At 44.3% G+C, this 16,525-nt stretch overlaps 2 protein-coding genes across 7 annotated transcripts in view; one reads left to right on the forward strand and one right to left on the reverse strand.

The window, feature by feature from the left end:
- The window catches only part of LOC118416888 (uromodulin-like), a 59,376-nt gene extending 43,019 nt beyond the window's left edge, over positions 1–16,357 (forward strand). For 2 of the 6 annotated variants that reach the window (XM_035822167.1, XM_035822166.1), the window contains exons 2-16: positions 4,930–5,015; positions 6,234–6,448; positions 6,578–6,974; positions 7,610–7,732; positions 8,102–8,224; positions 8,364–8,486; positions 8,798–9,064; positions 9,540–9,721; positions 10,614–10,786; positions 11,353–11,455; positions 11,690–11,829; positions 12,250–12,358; positions 13,204–13,402; positions 13,865–14,002; positions 14,303–16,357. In XM_035822167.1, the coding sequence (XP_035678060.1) occupies positions 4,943–5,015; positions 6,234–6,448; positions 6,578–6,974; positions 7,610–7,732; positions 8,102–8,224; positions 8,364–8,486; positions 8,798–9,064; positions 9,540–9,721; positions 10,614–10,786; positions 11,353–11,455; positions 11,690–11,829; positions 12,250–12,358; positions 13,204–13,402; positions 13,865–14,002; positions 14,303–14,373 (2,436 nt within the window). In that variant the 5' untranslated portion in view covers positions 4,930–4,942 and the 3' untranslated portion in view covers positions 14,374–16,357. Of the gene's footprint in view, positions 1–4,929; positions 5,016–6,233; positions 6,449–6,577; positions 6,975–7,609; positions 7,733–8,101; positions 8,225–8,363; positions 8,487–8,797; positions 9,065–9,539; positions 9,722–10,613; positions 10,787–11,352; positions 11,456–11,689; positions 11,830–12,249; positions 12,359–13,203; positions 13,403–13,864; positions 14,003–14,302 lie in introns of those variants that run through there. The other 4 variants (XR_004831275.1, XR_004831276.1, XM_035822168.1 and 1 more) reach the window with 4 other exon arrangements.
- LOC118416885 (creatine kinase, flagellar-like) overlaps positions 1–16,525 on the reverse strand; it is a 778,750-nt gene that overhangs the window by 444,075 nt on the left and 318,150 nt on the right.

Genomic DNA, 16,525 nt, shown 5'->3' on the forward strand with positions numbered 1-16,525 from the left:
CACGGTCCCGTAAACAATACCCTCCAAGCAGAGGTTGGGTTTGGAGATGAATTTGAAGTCTTTTTATTCATTTTTGTCGGACTTTCTAATTTCTTGTATGGATACGTATTTATCCAACTTATAAACCTGCCATGGGGGACAAAGTGCTCACAAACTGGTGGTACGACCTATTCTATATTGTGTATTACTTTTGACAAAACGTCCAAAGCCAAAGCGCAGATAATATATTATGTACTGACGGCAAACTGGCCACTGGTTTGGGGAATGAACCATTGACAATTTACTATCTGATTTTAGATAAGAACGTTAACCTGGTAATGTTAGCTCTATATCGGCGGTCTTGTGACAGCACAAAGTAAAATGCTACATTTCACAAAGGCGCCGCTTGCTTGGGTCGTTCTATCGTACTAGGGGGTATTTTTTTACTGTCTGTTTTTCGTTTAACAATAATGTCAACACTAGCAGTCGATTCCCCTTAATTTTTTATTGTTCCCACATAAAGGTGCTATCTATTCCCATATTGTGTGTTTGGTGTGTGTTTGTGTGTGTGTGTGTGTTTGTGTGTGTGTGTGTGTGTATGTGTGTGTGTGTGCGCGCGCGCGTTTGGCAAGAAATCCCCCTGGAGTCGAATGTACCAGGCCTGAGTAAAAGTTCACAGGATCAGGGATATAATTTGCAGTCAAGTTTTCACGTGGGCTGTGAATATCATTCCTGTGTGTTCCCTGTTTGGACCGTCAGAGTTTTGCCGAAGTAAACTTTGTTTTCAAAATGTGAGAGTAACCCCAACCTGCCATGGGTTCTAAGCACATTTCGTATCCCCAGGATGGGAACCTTGATGAAAAGTTGTTGCTTCACAGTCGCTGTCTTCTTTGTGAGGATGGTGCGCCCATGAAGCAAAACAACTTGGAGGAGCACCTCAGAAAACAACATCTAAGACCGTGTGCGGGCTTGTTTGTTTGTTGTTTACAAGTATAGCAAACTACAAATTTCCCTTGAAGGTGACGTGAAACATGTATAGTATTCAAAGTGCGTGGAGGTGAAAGAATGCAGGCCGTGGCTCCAAGCAGTCCCTACGGTACCTTAGAGATAGTATCAAAGCTGGCAAAGGAGTATAGCCGGCCAAAGGGAGATAGCCGGCTATTCAAAAGGGCACCGGAGCCTTGCCAGCTTTGATACTATTTCGAAGGCACCGTAGGGTCTGCTTGGAGACTAGTCGTGGCTGTGCGGGCTTGTTTATTGTTTACAAGAACAGCGAACAAATTTCTCTTGAAGGTGACTGAAACATGTATAGTATTCAAAGTGCGTGGAGGTGAAAGAATGCAGGCCGTGGCTGTGCGGACTTGTTTATTGTTTACAAGAATAGCGAACTATCAATTTCTCATGAAGGTGTTGTGAAACATGTATAGTATTCAAAGTGCGTAGAGGTGAAAAAATGTACGCCGTGGCTGTGCGGACTTGTTTATTGTTTACAAGAATAGCTATATAGCGAACGATATATTTCTCTTGGAGGTGAAAAGCACAAAATCCCACCATCTTACAGAACGTGGGAGGTTCATTAATCACTGCCTTCAAAGAAGAAGTCAAACCCGACAATAGTATCCAATATCCATAGTATCTTGTAGTTGATTAGACACTAGTTTTAAGTATTATTCTATTTACTTCTCTTAGTTCCTGAGACTGTATATGCAATTAGCTTAGTTCTTGAGACTGTGTATGGAATTAGCCCTCGGGTATGATTTTGCAAATAAACAATCGTATTGTTTACAAGAATAGCTATATAGCGAACCATATATTTCTCTTGGAGGTGACGTGAAACATGTATAATATTCAAAGTGCGTAGAGGTGGAAGAATGTACGCCGTGGCTGTGCGGGCTTGTCTATTGTTTACAAGAATAGCTATATAGCGAACCATACATTTCTCTAGGAGGTGACGTGAAACATGTATAGTATTCAAAGTGCGTAGAGGTGGAAGAATGTGGGCCGTGGCTGTGCGTACCCTCCAAGCAGAGGTTGGTGGGAAACGAGCCATAGATTTCTCTTGGAGGTGACGTGAAACATGTATAGTATTCAAAGTGCGTAGAGGTGGAAGAATGTACGCCGTGGCTGTGCGGGCTTGTTTGTTGTTTACAAGAAATCGAACTCTAAATTTCTCTTGATGGTAAAATGAAACATGTCTATGTATTCCAAGTGCATAGAGGTGAAAGAATGTGGGCCGTGGCTGTGCAGGCTTTTTTATTGTTTACAAGAGTAGCAAACTATAAAATTCTATTGAAGGTGAAATGAAACCTGTCTATGTATTCGAAGAGGTGAAATAATGTGTTACCAAGGCGTCTCCATAGCGGACTATATTTTTTTCTTGATGTGACGTGAACCAATTTATGCATTCAAAGAAAACTATAAATTCTATTGAAGGTAACGTGAAACGTGGTTATGCATTCAAAGTGCGTGGAGCTGGCTCCATGGAGGTGGGAGGTTGGGCGCAGGGTTGTATTAATACCTCTATGGAGCTGGCTCCATGGAGCTGGCTCCATGGAGGTATTAGTACAACCCCTATTGAAAAGACCTTCCAGTTTTGATATGTGGCGTTCTTGGCAAGGTTCAGTACTGTATCGTCGGGAGTTTTGAAGATAGACAGTGCCTGAGCTCGTTTCACTCGCATTTCTTTGTTGATTTGCTTGTTCTGTAGACTTTAAAAACGCTATACGTAAATGTATTTGTATTTTTAGGACCAAATATTTGACAGGTCACTCAGCGAATTTTATCTGTTTTTTCTTTCTTACGTTTTGTATGGTTTTCTGTCCTTAAATGATACCTCGTACATCATATTGGATTTTGGTTTGCTCAACAGGGTTCGCTGGGCTCGCCCTCTAGTAGAGAAAAGTCTTTACAAATTGGAGAGTATTCCTCAGGTTTTGTACAAAATGGAATGTACCTTTTGTGAACCCACGGTGTAAAACATGGCTCAATCGTGTCACAAGTAATGGCGTCGTGTGCGGCATAACTGGTAGAGCGTTCGGCTCGGAATCTAGAGGTCCCGAGTTCGATACCCGCCGTGCCTCCGACGTTGTGCCCTTCACACGACCTTTCTTACTTCACCAGGTGTAGAAGTGGGTACCTGACTTCGTTCGGGGAGGTAAAAGAAATACAACATTTACCTTCTGTCTATACCGTGTATGTGGTACTGTTGATATAATTAACTAACTTGGTTGCAGTGCCGCATTGCCCTCGTCTGTCCATAAGCAAATAGACAAGAAAAAAAAATGTCACCAGTAGAAGACGCATTGCTGAGAACATGGCCTGCGGCGGAAGCTTATTGACCCATGATGTTTGGGGTTAAAAGTGGGGGCATGACATAAGGCTTTCTTTCAAAGAGGTCGGGACTTTTCGTATGAAAAGAGAACGTGGGCATGTTTTGTTGATATTTCTAGGATCACAGGGATTTGACGTGTCCCAGGGATATGTTATGTCGGCAGAATTCTGTTGAGTCCTGACATGTTTACTAGTTCGCGCGCGTGCGTACGCGTACCAGGATTTTGGTCCCCGGGCGCCTTGGGGCTGCTGGTTTGAAACACGACCGCCATTGTGGCCACATCTCCACCCGCGCACACTAAAGCAAGGCGCACGCTCGAACATGCAGGGCCCGTCACGGCCTCAGTAGACATGAAGTGGCTGAAGCAGGTCCTTGTCCCCTCCCAGGGTTGTGAAAACAAAGTCGGCACCATGTCATAAGAGGACGCTGTTTTATCCTCGCCAGGGTGTCTGCTTGTGTTCGTCTGTTGTCAGCATAGCTCGAGAAATCTTGATGACATTTGACATATCAGTGTTGGAAGAATGAAGAAATTATTAAATGATAAGTGTTCCGTGGTGCTGCAGCAGGACTTTCATTTTGCTTTCTCATGTTACGGACATGCCATTGTTAGAATGTTCCAAAGATAGGCTCATTCTTTGATAATGATTTACTTGAATGTTCTGTTGACTTCGTAAACTCTATACGCGAATGTAGAAGATTTGTTGCCTTCTAAATTATACCTTTACATCGTGAATAATACTCCAGTTGTAGGGTCACATAACCTCAAGTTCATTGGTCGTTCACCGTCTCGTGGAAAGAGAGCCTTTACAAATGAACGGAACTTATGTGTACCCACAGCGTAAAGCATGGTTCAGCCGTGTAGAAGAAGAAGACGCGTTGGTGAGAACATGCCCGGCGGCGAAAGCTTATTGACCCCCGATGTTTGCGGTTAAAAGCGGGGGCATGACATTAGACTTTTCTTTCAAAGAGGTCGGAGCCAAAAAGGGTGGGACATTTCGTACGGTGCATGTTTTGTTTTCATATTTCTAGAATCACAGGGATTTGACGATTTCTTGTGTCGGCAGAATTCTGTAGAGTCTTGACGACATGTTTACTAGTTCGCGCGCGTAGCTTTGTTGGGCCCCGGGCGCCTTATAATTAGGGCTGATGGTTTAAAAACGACGAGGCAGATGTTTCTGCACTGATGCAAAGTTTGAACCTTTTAAACTACTAGTTGCTAATGACCAAAACAACATGGTGGTGTACAGCGACTTCTCTCCAAGCAGATATTCCGCTCCGGATGTTTTTTGTTTACGTTTTGTTAGATGATGTTGTTATCTGGCTTTCTATTTTGTACCGTTTGCTTTATGGCTCGCACTTTTTGGATTACGCTCTGAGCTGGTTCACAATCTAAGAGAGATTCTCTGGAAACTGCAGCACTGGAAGCGTGTACTGAGCTGAAAATCCAGCAGCTTAAGGGTTAATTTGTCTTGCAAACACGTCTGTCAATCATGCTGCTTTTGCTGAATATTTTCCCAATCGCCTGTTGCTCACACCGCAGAACGCTTTGGTTAAGCGTGTAGAAGTAATTGTGACACTGTGTCGGGTAATAATCCCCCCTCCTGATGACTTTATTCCAGGTGAGAACACACGATGGGCCCACGAGTGGCCGTACCCGTGGGGCTGCTGGTTCTGCTCGCTATGGCTGCAGGCGGGACGGCTCAAGGTAAGATTTTTGTTTTAGATAATTTCATACTTTCTAACATAGTCAGCATTACTGTTTATGCAGCTTACAATTTTCAACAGCCAAGCCTAGGGAAACTATGATTATGATAGTGTTTCCGATTATGCTCCATGCCAAACGGCGATACGTGTTTTTAACTAGGCTTTGTGGAAGCCGACTGAAAACATGCCGTGGGTGGAGTTTAGGAAACAGTGCATGATGGGAAGGGGGTGAGTGGAGGTCAGGAAATCGCTAGTGCATGATGGGACGGCATTGGGTGGAGTTAAGGTTCCTGTTCGGAATTTCAAGTGACCAGATATCTAAATAGCCCCTAAGAATAAGACGCAAATCAGAGGTTGTCTCTATAGTTTTGGCTCTAGATTTTCCGGCTATCGCTTCTAAATTAGCAATGTATAATCTTTTATACTTCTCCAAATACTTGTTGTTCGTAGCATTTTATGGTGTCGGAGATTTGATCGTGCGGCGAACACTTCCAGGTATTAGTGCGCGCGATAGCGGTAAAGGGTTTCGTCGCCTGATTACCCAGATCGTGCGTTCTATATGCGTTTTGGGTGTTTTAGCGCCATCAGAGCTTGCGGAAAACGTATCGGATAACTTTTTGTTTCCATTTTACTCAGTATACAGAAGAAGTCTTGACCTTCATTGCCATATTAGTCGTTACCCCAGGAAAACTCATTTTTACCGTGTAGCGGCCTGTACAAAATGACCCCAAATTAGCAATTTTTGGATGAAAAGCTTATATTTTTTATGGTTTTTACCAAAAACAACATTTCTACAACAAATGTCAAGTGAGTCTGTTGGTCAGCGACAAGGGACCCATTTCTATCGGAAACATCAAATTGTCCGAAAAACGATGTTTTGAGAAGCGCCAGTGCTTTTCTCAGAGACAGTCAAATCGGGCCCGAATCGTAAGAAAAACTCCGAACCGGAACCATTAGGAAACACTGCATGATGGGAAGGCGGGTTAGTGGAGGTCAGGAAATCAGTAGTGCATGATGGGACGGCATTGGGTGGAGTTTAGGAAACACTGCATGATGGGAAGGCAGGTGGGTGGAGGTCAGGCAGGTTATTTCCAAAAGATCTCCGAGGATGAACTGAACTGAGTTACCTGACATCCAAGGAAAGTTTTTGATGAAACTGAATAAACTCTTAACAAAGAATTCTTTAAAAAGTATCATCTTTTCCTGTCATGCACGGCAGATAATTTGCAAAAGATAACCTTTCCGGCTCCACGAAGCGTCAGTAACTACGCCAGGCTGGGGACAACATTGGCTCAGGACTTGAGCAGTTTTACTTTATGTCTGCAAATGCGCACCGACATGAGTTCCACCAGCCATGCAGGTGTGGTCAGCTATGCTGTACAAGAAAATCACAATGAGCTACTCATCCTCAATAAAGGAAGGGGCATAAGCGAAGTAAGTTGTCAATCACAAACCTCTGTTAACTAAGTCACCACTTATCTTTTATTTTTCAATAATAGTTTAGCAATATATGGTGTAATTTCCGCAAGATAACTGCCAATGCCTTTAAAACATATTTTCCAGTTGTTCGTACAAGGAGGTAAAGGAGCTGACCTTGGTGCCTTGCCTGTTTGGGATGGTGAGTGGCATGCAGTATGTGCCACCTGGCGCAGCACCGATGGAGCCTGGCAGGTCTACACTGACGGCGTTCTTCAGGCTTCCGGCTCGGGGCTGAAGGTAGGAGGAAAAGTGCGCAGTGGTGGGACATGGATCCTTGCACAGGATCAAGAAACAGTTGGGGGAGGGTTCGACCCGAATCAAGCGTTCAGCGGAGAACTGTCACAGGTGAACCTCTGGGACCGCGTGCTGACTCCAGCTGAGGTGGGGCCAGACTCCTGTGGTCAACATGGCAACGTGATTGACTGGGCAACCACGAACATAGAGGTGTTTGGACTGGCCACTAGTGATGAATATATCTGCGGTAAGTACCGTACTCAACTTATTACCTTCGCCAAGAAGGTCATGTTTTCAGTCGCCATGGTGTAATGGCTATGCTGTGGGTCTGTATGTCTGTCAACGGCACTACAAAGGTACTTTAGAAACCGCTAAGACATCTATAATGTTGCAAATAAACTCACTCACTCACTCACTCACTCACCCACTCACTCACTCACTCACTCACCCACTAACTCACTCATTCACTCACTCACTCACTCACTCACTCACTCACTCACTCACTCACTCACCCACTCACTCACTCTCTAACTCATTCATATTTCTTTCCCGAGTATTAAATCATCCCTGTTTATCTGTGAAACATCATTTGAATCTTATCAAAGTTTCGTTTCTCTTTTCAACGAGCCAGTGGCTATTACAAAGGGCTAGTCCTGCTGACAGAGACAACGACAATACATCTTCTTAGTAAATTACCTCCATGTTATAACTTTTACGAAGTTTCATTGGATTATTCATCAGCGGCAATCTATCTATTCATTTATTTCTCTCTGTGTTCTTATACCAGGGTAAACTTCTATCAGTGACTAACAGTGCTTTTCATGGAGGTCCTGGATACGTATACAAATAATACATACAAACCTGTGCTCTTTGTATCCACAGATGTCGACGAATGTGCAGATGGCACAGACAACTGCCACGCCCAGGCAACCTGTACCAACACGGACGGTTCTTTTACATGTGATTGCACTGAAGGGTACAGTGGAAATGGAGTCAACTGTACTGGTAAGAACATTGAATTGGACAATATATTTAAAGAATACATGATTTTTATTGAGTAACGTATCAAAACTCAATACACCATTATAGCTTTACTCACATAGTAGCAAAGATGACATGACTGTGTTATTTGTATCCACAGATGTCGACGAATGCGTTACTACCTGCTTTTACCAAGATTTTCATTGGTCCATTTATTTTGTAATGTTACTACTACATGAGAGGTTGCTATTATACTAAATTATGTACGTAACATTATGATATATATTAGACTGCATCATTTCAATAGAGTAGTGTATCAAAACACTAAGTCCCATAGCATAGTTACAATGTAGCACAAGTGATGTGACTGTGCTGTTTAATTTGTATCCACAGATGTCGACGAATGTGCAGATGGCACACACAACTGCCACGCCCAGGCAACCTGTACCAACACGGACGGTTCCTTCATCTGTGAATGTACCAACGGTTACGGTGGAGATGGAGTCACGTGTGCTGGTAAGAGCGTTAGGGATTGTATTGTGCGTTTGTACTTGTTGCATTGCATGTATTACTTCCATTATATTCCATTTTAAAACGTTCACAAAGTCTCATAGGTTTATTTAGCACTGGAAACGTGTGTTGTTTGTATCCACAGATATCGACGAATGTGCGAATGGCACACACAACTGCCATGAGGACGCAACCTGTTCTAACACGGACGGGGGGTTCGACTGTACCTGTATCGAAGGTTACACCGGAGATGGGGTCACCTGCACAGGTATAAAATGCACTTTTCCTTATCGTTTGTCACCAGTCTGAAAAAACAGACATGCTTCTATTTGCATTATATATATATATATATATATATATTGCATATCATAATAGACCACACATCTAGCATATCATAATAGACGACACATCTAGCATATCATAATAGACGACACATCTAGCAAAACATAAAAAATTTGATCCTGAAAAAAGGCTGTGACTAATGAACCTTTCACATGGAAATAGAGAAAAAGTGTTGCTAGCATGTACAGACTGAGGGGCTAAATGCATTCCACTCTGTGTGTATAAATCACCTCGCAGGCTTGTCTGACCTAGTCTTCACGGATGTCGGGATGGACTACATGACCCTGTCCTGGACGGCGCCTGTTGACCTGAATATAACCCGGTACCGGCTGCGCTATCGTCACGCCGGGGCCTCGCACCGGGACCTGTCTCCCCCGCCCTCCCCGGGCGACACCGCGGCCACCGTGCCCGGACTGTGGGCAGACACGGAGTACACCTTCACCCTGACGGCGTTTGGAGATGGCGACCAGGAAGTTGGAGAGATCAGTGGGACAGAGACCACAGGTTTGTCGAAGATGGGGAATGAAGGGAGGCTTAGATCTCTCAATACAACTGACTTAAGGAATGCTATATTCTCCCTTCGTCCTAAAATGAAATTCATTTATCATCAATGGTTTGTTGACCTCCACCAAAGACGTGATTGTGCACATGTTAATGTGATGGACATTACATGTTCAGTGAGATTCATTGGATATATTTTCCAGCCGAGGTTATCGTGAACGTGGAGTGCCATCAGGACCACATGACCGTGTTGCGTACATCAGAAGCCCGAAGATAAAATCAAGCATTGGTAGCCAAAGGAGTTGAGAACATTGTGTAAGATTGTAAGGTAACTTGAAGACTTTATACAGTGTTTCTGACTTCAGATCTGGTCATTCAGACTATTTGTTTGCAGAACCTCCACCAAAGACGTGAATGTGCACGTGTTAATGCGATGGACATTACATGTTCAGTGAGATATATTGGATATATTTTCCAGCTGAGGTTATCGTGAACGTGGAGTGCCATGAGGACCACATGACCGTGACCTTCCCCAGAGCGGCGCTACCAGCGGTAGATGTGGACAACATGCACCTGCTGGACGCCAGCTGCGGCGCCACGGTTACAGACACGGAGGTGACTCTGCGGGCAGGTCTGCAGGACTGCGGGACCATTCAGGATGTGAGTAGACTTGTGGAAAATGGGGAATAGACACGGTCTACTGTCAGTAGATGTGAGTAGGCTTGTGGAAATGGAGAATAGACACGGTCTGCTGTCAGTAGGTGGGAGTAGACTTGTGGAAAATGGAGGATAGACACGGTCTACTGTCAGTAGATGTCAGTAGGCTTGTGAACAATGGAGAATAGACACGGTCTACTGTCAGTAGATGTCAGTAGGCTTGTGGACAATGGAGAATAGACACGGACTACTGTCAGTAGATGTCAGTAGGCTTGTGGACAATGGATAATAGACACGGACTACTGACAATAGACACGGTCTACTGTCAATAGATGTGAGTAGGGTGCTGGACAATGGGGTATGGACACGGTCTACTGTCAGTAGATGTGACGAGACCTGCGGGCAATGGAGGATAGACACGCGGAAAACGCAGTGTACGTAGATATAGGTGTCTGTAGATATAGATATGGCGAGCGATGATTGCTAAGGACATTGAGATCTCGTGTCTCAGGAGAGTCACACCTCGAGTACGTAAAAGAAGCCACCACACTTAGCGAAAAGAGTAGGGGACCTTCCCGGTGCAGAATCATTCCGGCCTCAATTGGCTAGGGTATCTTCCCAAGCAGCCTTACTGAGTCAGAAAGTTAAGCGTGCCTAAGCTTGATGTTTCTGACTTAGGAGAACATATTCTGATACAGTGAGTTAGTGCAGTATCCAGAAGTGGTTCATGTAGCCTTCAAGACACGGCTCATGAGAAAAATGGTAAGGCAAAAGTTGAAACAAAAAGGTAAAAAGTGGTCCATGTCTATGGCTGGAAATATCTTTCCAATAGCAATTCATTGCAAGAGCTTTCTGATTGTTAAGTAAGCTTCTTTGCATTTCTCCCTGTTTTTAGTCGTCAGAAGCTGACAAATTCATCTTCACCAACGAGGCCATCGCCAATCAGCTGACGTCTGACAACGGAGCCGTGAGAGGGACGCCCTTCAGCAAGAGGTTCCGGTGTGAGTTCCTCCGTCAGTACGTGGTCTCACAGGGGAGGGAGGTTCTCTACAACATCCCGTCTCCTCGGTAAGTTTCTCCGTCAGTACGTGGTCCCGTCTCCTCGGTAAGTTCCTCCGTCAGTACGTGGTCTCACAGGGGAGGGAGATCCTCTACAACATCCCGTCTCCTCGGTAAGTTTCTCCGTCAGTACGTGGTCCCGTCTCCTCGGCAAGTTCCTCCGTCAGTACGTGGTCTCACAGGACAGGGAGATCCTCTACAACATCCCGTCTCCTCGGTAAGTTCCTCCGTCAGTACGTGGTCTCACAGGACAGGGAGATCCTCTACAACATCCCGTCTCCTCGGTAAGTTCCTCCGTCAGTACGTGGTCTCACAGGGGAGGGAGATCCTCTACAACATCCCGTCTCCTCGGTAAGTTCCTCCGTTAGTACGTGGTCTCGCAGGGGAGGGAGATTCTCTACAACATCCCGTCTCCTCGGTAAGTTCCTCTTGTTTAGCAAGAAAATATTACAATGAATGCAGAGTTCTTGATCGAAATCTAGCCTCCAGCCAGTCCAGGTTCATCTTTACATCCATTCTGAATGTCTAATTAGCATGAAATTAATACTTTTTAATACTATATGGTTCTGTTTTAGTGTGCAAGTTGTGGACGCGGAAAACAGCTTCACCTTTGAGATGCACATGTTCACATCGTCAGACTTCACTGCAACATACAACTCAGACGACTACCCTGTGCAGGTCTGCTGTTGTTTCATTTTTTACTAATATCTGTCAAACTACTTGTCTTGTTATGGTTATATAAAAACTGTCATTGTCATCTGGTGTGCAAACCAGCAGGAAAGTCATTACTGCCGTTTCAGTTATGCTTGTCATTTATTGATATAACAATGTAACCACTTTCTTTGCCTAACTCGTCCCTCTCCCAATGTTCTGTGTCTTTTATTGTTTTCTCCTTTATTTGTGATTGAATAGGTGACCTCAGCCGACCGTCTGCACTTCGGATTGAGCGTGAACTCACCTTTGAACGACCTGGAGCTGTTCGCTCTCCGCTGCCTCGCCACGCCCAGTACCGACCCTGACGACTCTCCGAGCGTCAGCATCATCCAGGACGGGTACGTCACTGTTCACGTGATTATCTTACATCAAAGGTTGATTTGTTTCTTCGGACAAGACAAGAGTCCGGTGTTCTCAATTAAAACCTACTCCAGTAAAGAGGCTATCATGTTAAAAATTCGGTCAGTAAACCATTATTCTGTGGCGTTCAAGATGACTTCTCTCCTATAGGTGCCACATCAACACAACGCATCAGCCAGGCTGTTGCATGCTCATCATCATCATCATTTGTCATCCTCATGATGAGGTGGAACAAGTGAAGTTGCATGTTAGGCCAGGAAATCATTATTCTGTGGCGTTCACGATGACTTCTCTCCTAACGTTATAGGTGCCACATAAACAACGCATCAGCCAGGCTGTTGCATGTTAGGCCAGTAAATCATTATTCTGCGGCATTCACAGTCACTTCATTCCTGTAGGTGTGACGTCGACACCACGCTTCAGCTAGACACAGAACGGTCTAACGACATGGCCTTATACTACTCCATCCAGTCATTCACCTTCCCCAACATTGATGATCCCAGTCTGGTAAAATAGGCAGTCATTGGTCGGGTGGTGGCAGGGCTAGCTGCCAGCCAATAGGGAGGCATTGGTGGTGACAGGGCTAGCTGTCAGCCAATAGGGAGTCAGTGGTGGTGGCAGGGCTAGCTGTCAGCCAATAGGGAGTCATTGGTGGTGGCAGGGCTAGCTGTCAGCCTATAGGGAGTCAGTGGTGGTGGCAGGGCTAGCTGTCAGCCAATAGGGAGTCATTGGAGGTGGCAGGGCTAGCTGTCAGCCAATAGGGAGGCATTGGTCGGGTGGTGGCAGGGCTAGCTGTCAGCCAATAGGGAGGCATTGGTCGGGTGGTGGCAGGGCTAGCTGTCAGCCAATAGGGAGTCATTGGTGGTGGCAGGGCTAGCTGTCAGCCAATAGGGAGGCATTGGTCGGGTGGTGGCAGGGCTAGCTGTCAGCCAATAGGGAGTCATTGGTGGTGGCAGGGCTAGCTGTCAGCCAATAGGGAGTCAGTGGTGGTGGCAGGGCTAGCTGTCAGCCAATAGGGAGTCAGTGGTGCTGGCAGGGCTAGCTGTCAGCCAATAGGGAGTCATTGGTGGTGGCAGGGCTAGCTGTCAGCCAATAGGGAGGCATTGGTCGGGTGGTGGCAGGGCTAGCTGATTTCCATTATGTAAGGTGTTGATCCCGTAGATGTATTTTAGCTATCAGAGCCTAATCCTGCTCTTATTTTATTTTATTTGAGCTTCGGTAGCCATATCATGCCTCTGTTTCGGTGCTCTCAGAAAGGTGCGTGGGTTACCTTGAACAAGGAGGTTAAAAATCACCTTGCCTTGAATACGTTTGCCAGTTCCTAAAGATGTTGTCCTTCCCCCCCACGGCAGGTGTACATCCATTGCACCATGGTGGTCTGCTTCCAGAGCGACCCGGACTCGCGGTGCAGTCAGGGCTGCATCCCGTCCAGCCGGCGCAGGCGCGCTGTGCCCGACCTGAGCGGGGCCCGCGTCCGACGTGCCAGCGAAACGGACCACATAACAACCATCAGCCAGGGACCCTTCAAAGTGGAGAATGGACAAGAAGAAGGTAGGTATAGAATTTGTTTATCAGGAAAATGCCAAATAGTTACTCAAGTGCAATCACGAAGTTACCTCCTCACCCAGGGACGTTTTAAAGTGGAGAATGCACAAGAACAAGGTAGCTATAAAATTAGTTTTTCAAGAAAGTATGGCTCAGCGACTGAACCAAAATCGGATGTTCTGTGACTGTCAAGTCTGTAACAATGTTTTGTTTTTGCCAATGATTACCAACAGTAATATGTCATCTCATAGGCAAAGCTTGTAAGAGGTTTCTAGTTACATTATCATCTTTTCCATGATGGGGAAAGTCTAAGGTGCTAGCAGCCTTCTTACCTACATTCTTCTTTGCAGAGACTTGTTGCATGTTTTTTCCATGTCTGGCAAATGTACAAATACTACACACTAGTGCACTGTCAGGTAGCAGACAGTATGTAGTTATAATGACCATGATGTGTGTGTGTTTCCCCAGCCGCCCCCCTCCCCACTGTCGGCATCGCTGTGGGCACAGCTGCAGGAATAGCCGGAGTCCTGCTGGTGGTTGCTGCTGCCTTCCTGGTGAGGAAGAAACGCGGCCGTGGCGCCAAGGAGCAGGCCGAGGATCGTGTCGGTCAGTAGTCGATGTTCATGCACCTAACACAATCTGTTGTGAGACGCTTGTTAAAGACTCCTTGTTAATGTAGCAATAAGTAAGGCAACAGAAAAGTTTAGCTATTGAAAGCCATGCATGAGTCTTCGATTGTCCACGTGTCATCATTTAGCAATAGATTTTTTAAAAGTTTGTAGACAGATTCTGCCATTAAACTCTAACTTCCCCATACTAATAGTTGCAATGAGCATTCGGTCCTTTCCCTCATATTTCTCTTCTCTTAATTTGATACGTTTTTATTTGATATTGTTTTTATTTCAGGCTTTGACAACTATTCGTTTGAGCTCTGGGGAAAGGACAAGGCTGCCAGCGCCACCCCCAAACCCGAGTAGTCGGTTCTGGAGTGAGGCACGAAATGTCGGCATGAGCGTTGGACTTCAGACCAAATATCTCGCTCCCTTTCTCAATTTCTCTTTCTCAATACAATCTTTTCTTAACCTCAGTATCTCTCCCATTCTCAATCTCTCCTCTTTTTCAATCCATCTATCTCTCCCATTCTTAATCTCTTCTCTTCCTCAATCCATCAATCTCGCCCTTTCTCAATTTCTGTCCGTTTCTCAACATCTCTCCCTTTCTCAACATCTCTCCCTTTCTCAATCTCTAGTAGTGGTAATTAACTGTTACTGTTAGTAGTTCAGTGTTGTCAAGTCTCATCTCTCTTTTTCTCAATCTTTTGCCCTTTTTAATATTTCTCCATCCCTTTCTCAATCTTTCTTAACCCCCTTCTTCTTTCTCAATAACACTTCCTCCTTTTCCTAAATCTCCCACTCAATCACTCCAACTCTCTCTCTCTCTCTCTCTCTCTCTCTCTCCTACCACCCCCCCCCCCACTCTCACATACTCTTCTCACTTGGTCTTCATCCTTATCCCTGTGTCTTTCTTCATCATTCCTCCTTTTCAATCTTCTGAAGCTATTCTTCATTTCTTCGCATATATAGCCATATTATATAGATAGGAAAGCTGACAACAGTTTAAAGCCTAGGGAAATTTGGCATAATCAATTATAAAACCTAGCAGATTTTTTTCACATTAAGACTAAATTGACAAAAGTCCAGGAGCATGGAGCACAAAAATATCACTGGGCAAATTTCAGTTCTTCAAAGAACATACATTGGGCAAATAGCACAAAAATATCACTGGGCAAAATTCAGTTTCTTCAAAGAACATACATTGGGCAAATTTCTGGGCAAATTTCAGTTTTTTTAAAGAACATACATTGGGCAAATAGCACAAAAATATCATTAGGCAAAATTCAGTTTCTTCAAAGAACATACATTGGGCAATTTTTTTTTTTTTTTCAAAGAACAAAACATATAAAAGACCATTTGTAAGTTAATGTGTCTGGACTATTATTTCAATGCTGGATGCAAACGTGTTAGTATAGACACAGTTGGTTAGAAGGCGGAAAACTGTTGTCAGGTGAACAAAAACCCCCAAAATGCAGGTGAAAGGAGCTTTACGGTACCATTGCTGCATCCACAGTGTGACAGTCAGGAGAGACAAAACCTCCGGGTTCTGTGGAGAATGATTTGCGAGGATTATGCAGTAATTGTGTTTGACATGGTGGCCACCATATCTGCAGTTTACAACCTTCAGAGTCAGAGGCAATTACTGAGATGATAGGAGAAGATGAGATGAGGCAGTGAGGCTGGCTGTGAAACATTGTGGGATAGTGGTGTATTACGAAATAATAGTGCATATTACTAGCAAGCCTATATAGTAATAATTGTGTTGACATGTAGCTTTGTCATCTTCTGAATTAACAAATTCTACTCTGTTCGAAGGCTCTAAATGTAGGTTTCTAGTGTATAATCTTATTTCTGTACTAGATATAACTTTTCATCTTCCAGTAGATTTTTATTAGACGTTGCTGATACTGAGGTTATATAAGGTCAGCGTTGTTAGTTTATAAGACACCAGGGTGTTAGAAATATGAAGTGTGTGAGCATAGCTTTACTGTTAAGTAAGAATCAGTTATCTTACTTGTAACCGACAATTTAGTATTTCTTTAGTATAAACTAGGCTCTTTTATAGAGGTGCTGCGGAATTTTGTGTTATTGTGTTATTATGTAGAGGTGCTGCGGAATTTTGTGTTATTATGTAGAGGCGCTGCGGAATTTTGTGTCAGTAATAATTGTGAGATTAGCCCAGATATCCCCATGAGAAGATAGAGAAGATATACCATCATGCACTAAATCCAGAGAAGTGATGTCTTGCTGAACCCACAACTACAACTGATCTCTTAGTTACGTTTATAGTTCATGTGCATTTGGTAAAAAAACTTTTGAATATAAGATGTGCAGTTTTGGTACCACACACCTGTGTCTGTTGTCTTTGTGTCAGATTTTTATAGTATTGCTTGCTGGAGACAAACTCCTTAGGAGAATAACTGAAACTACACGCTGTTAGGTCAAAAACGGACTTTTCCCCTCAAGTAGGAAAACATAACTTTTACTTAATAAATTTAGTTGTATTCCGCATGAT

The sequence above is a fragment of the Branchiostoma floridae genome, chromosome 5 (genome assembly GCF_000003815.2).
Source record: "Branchiostoma floridae strain S238N-H82 chromosome 5, Bfl_VNyyK, whole genome shotgun sequence".
Lineage (NCBI taxonomy): Eukaryota > Metazoa > Chordata > Leptocardii > Amphioxiformes > Branchiostomatidae > Branchiostoma > Branchiostoma floridae.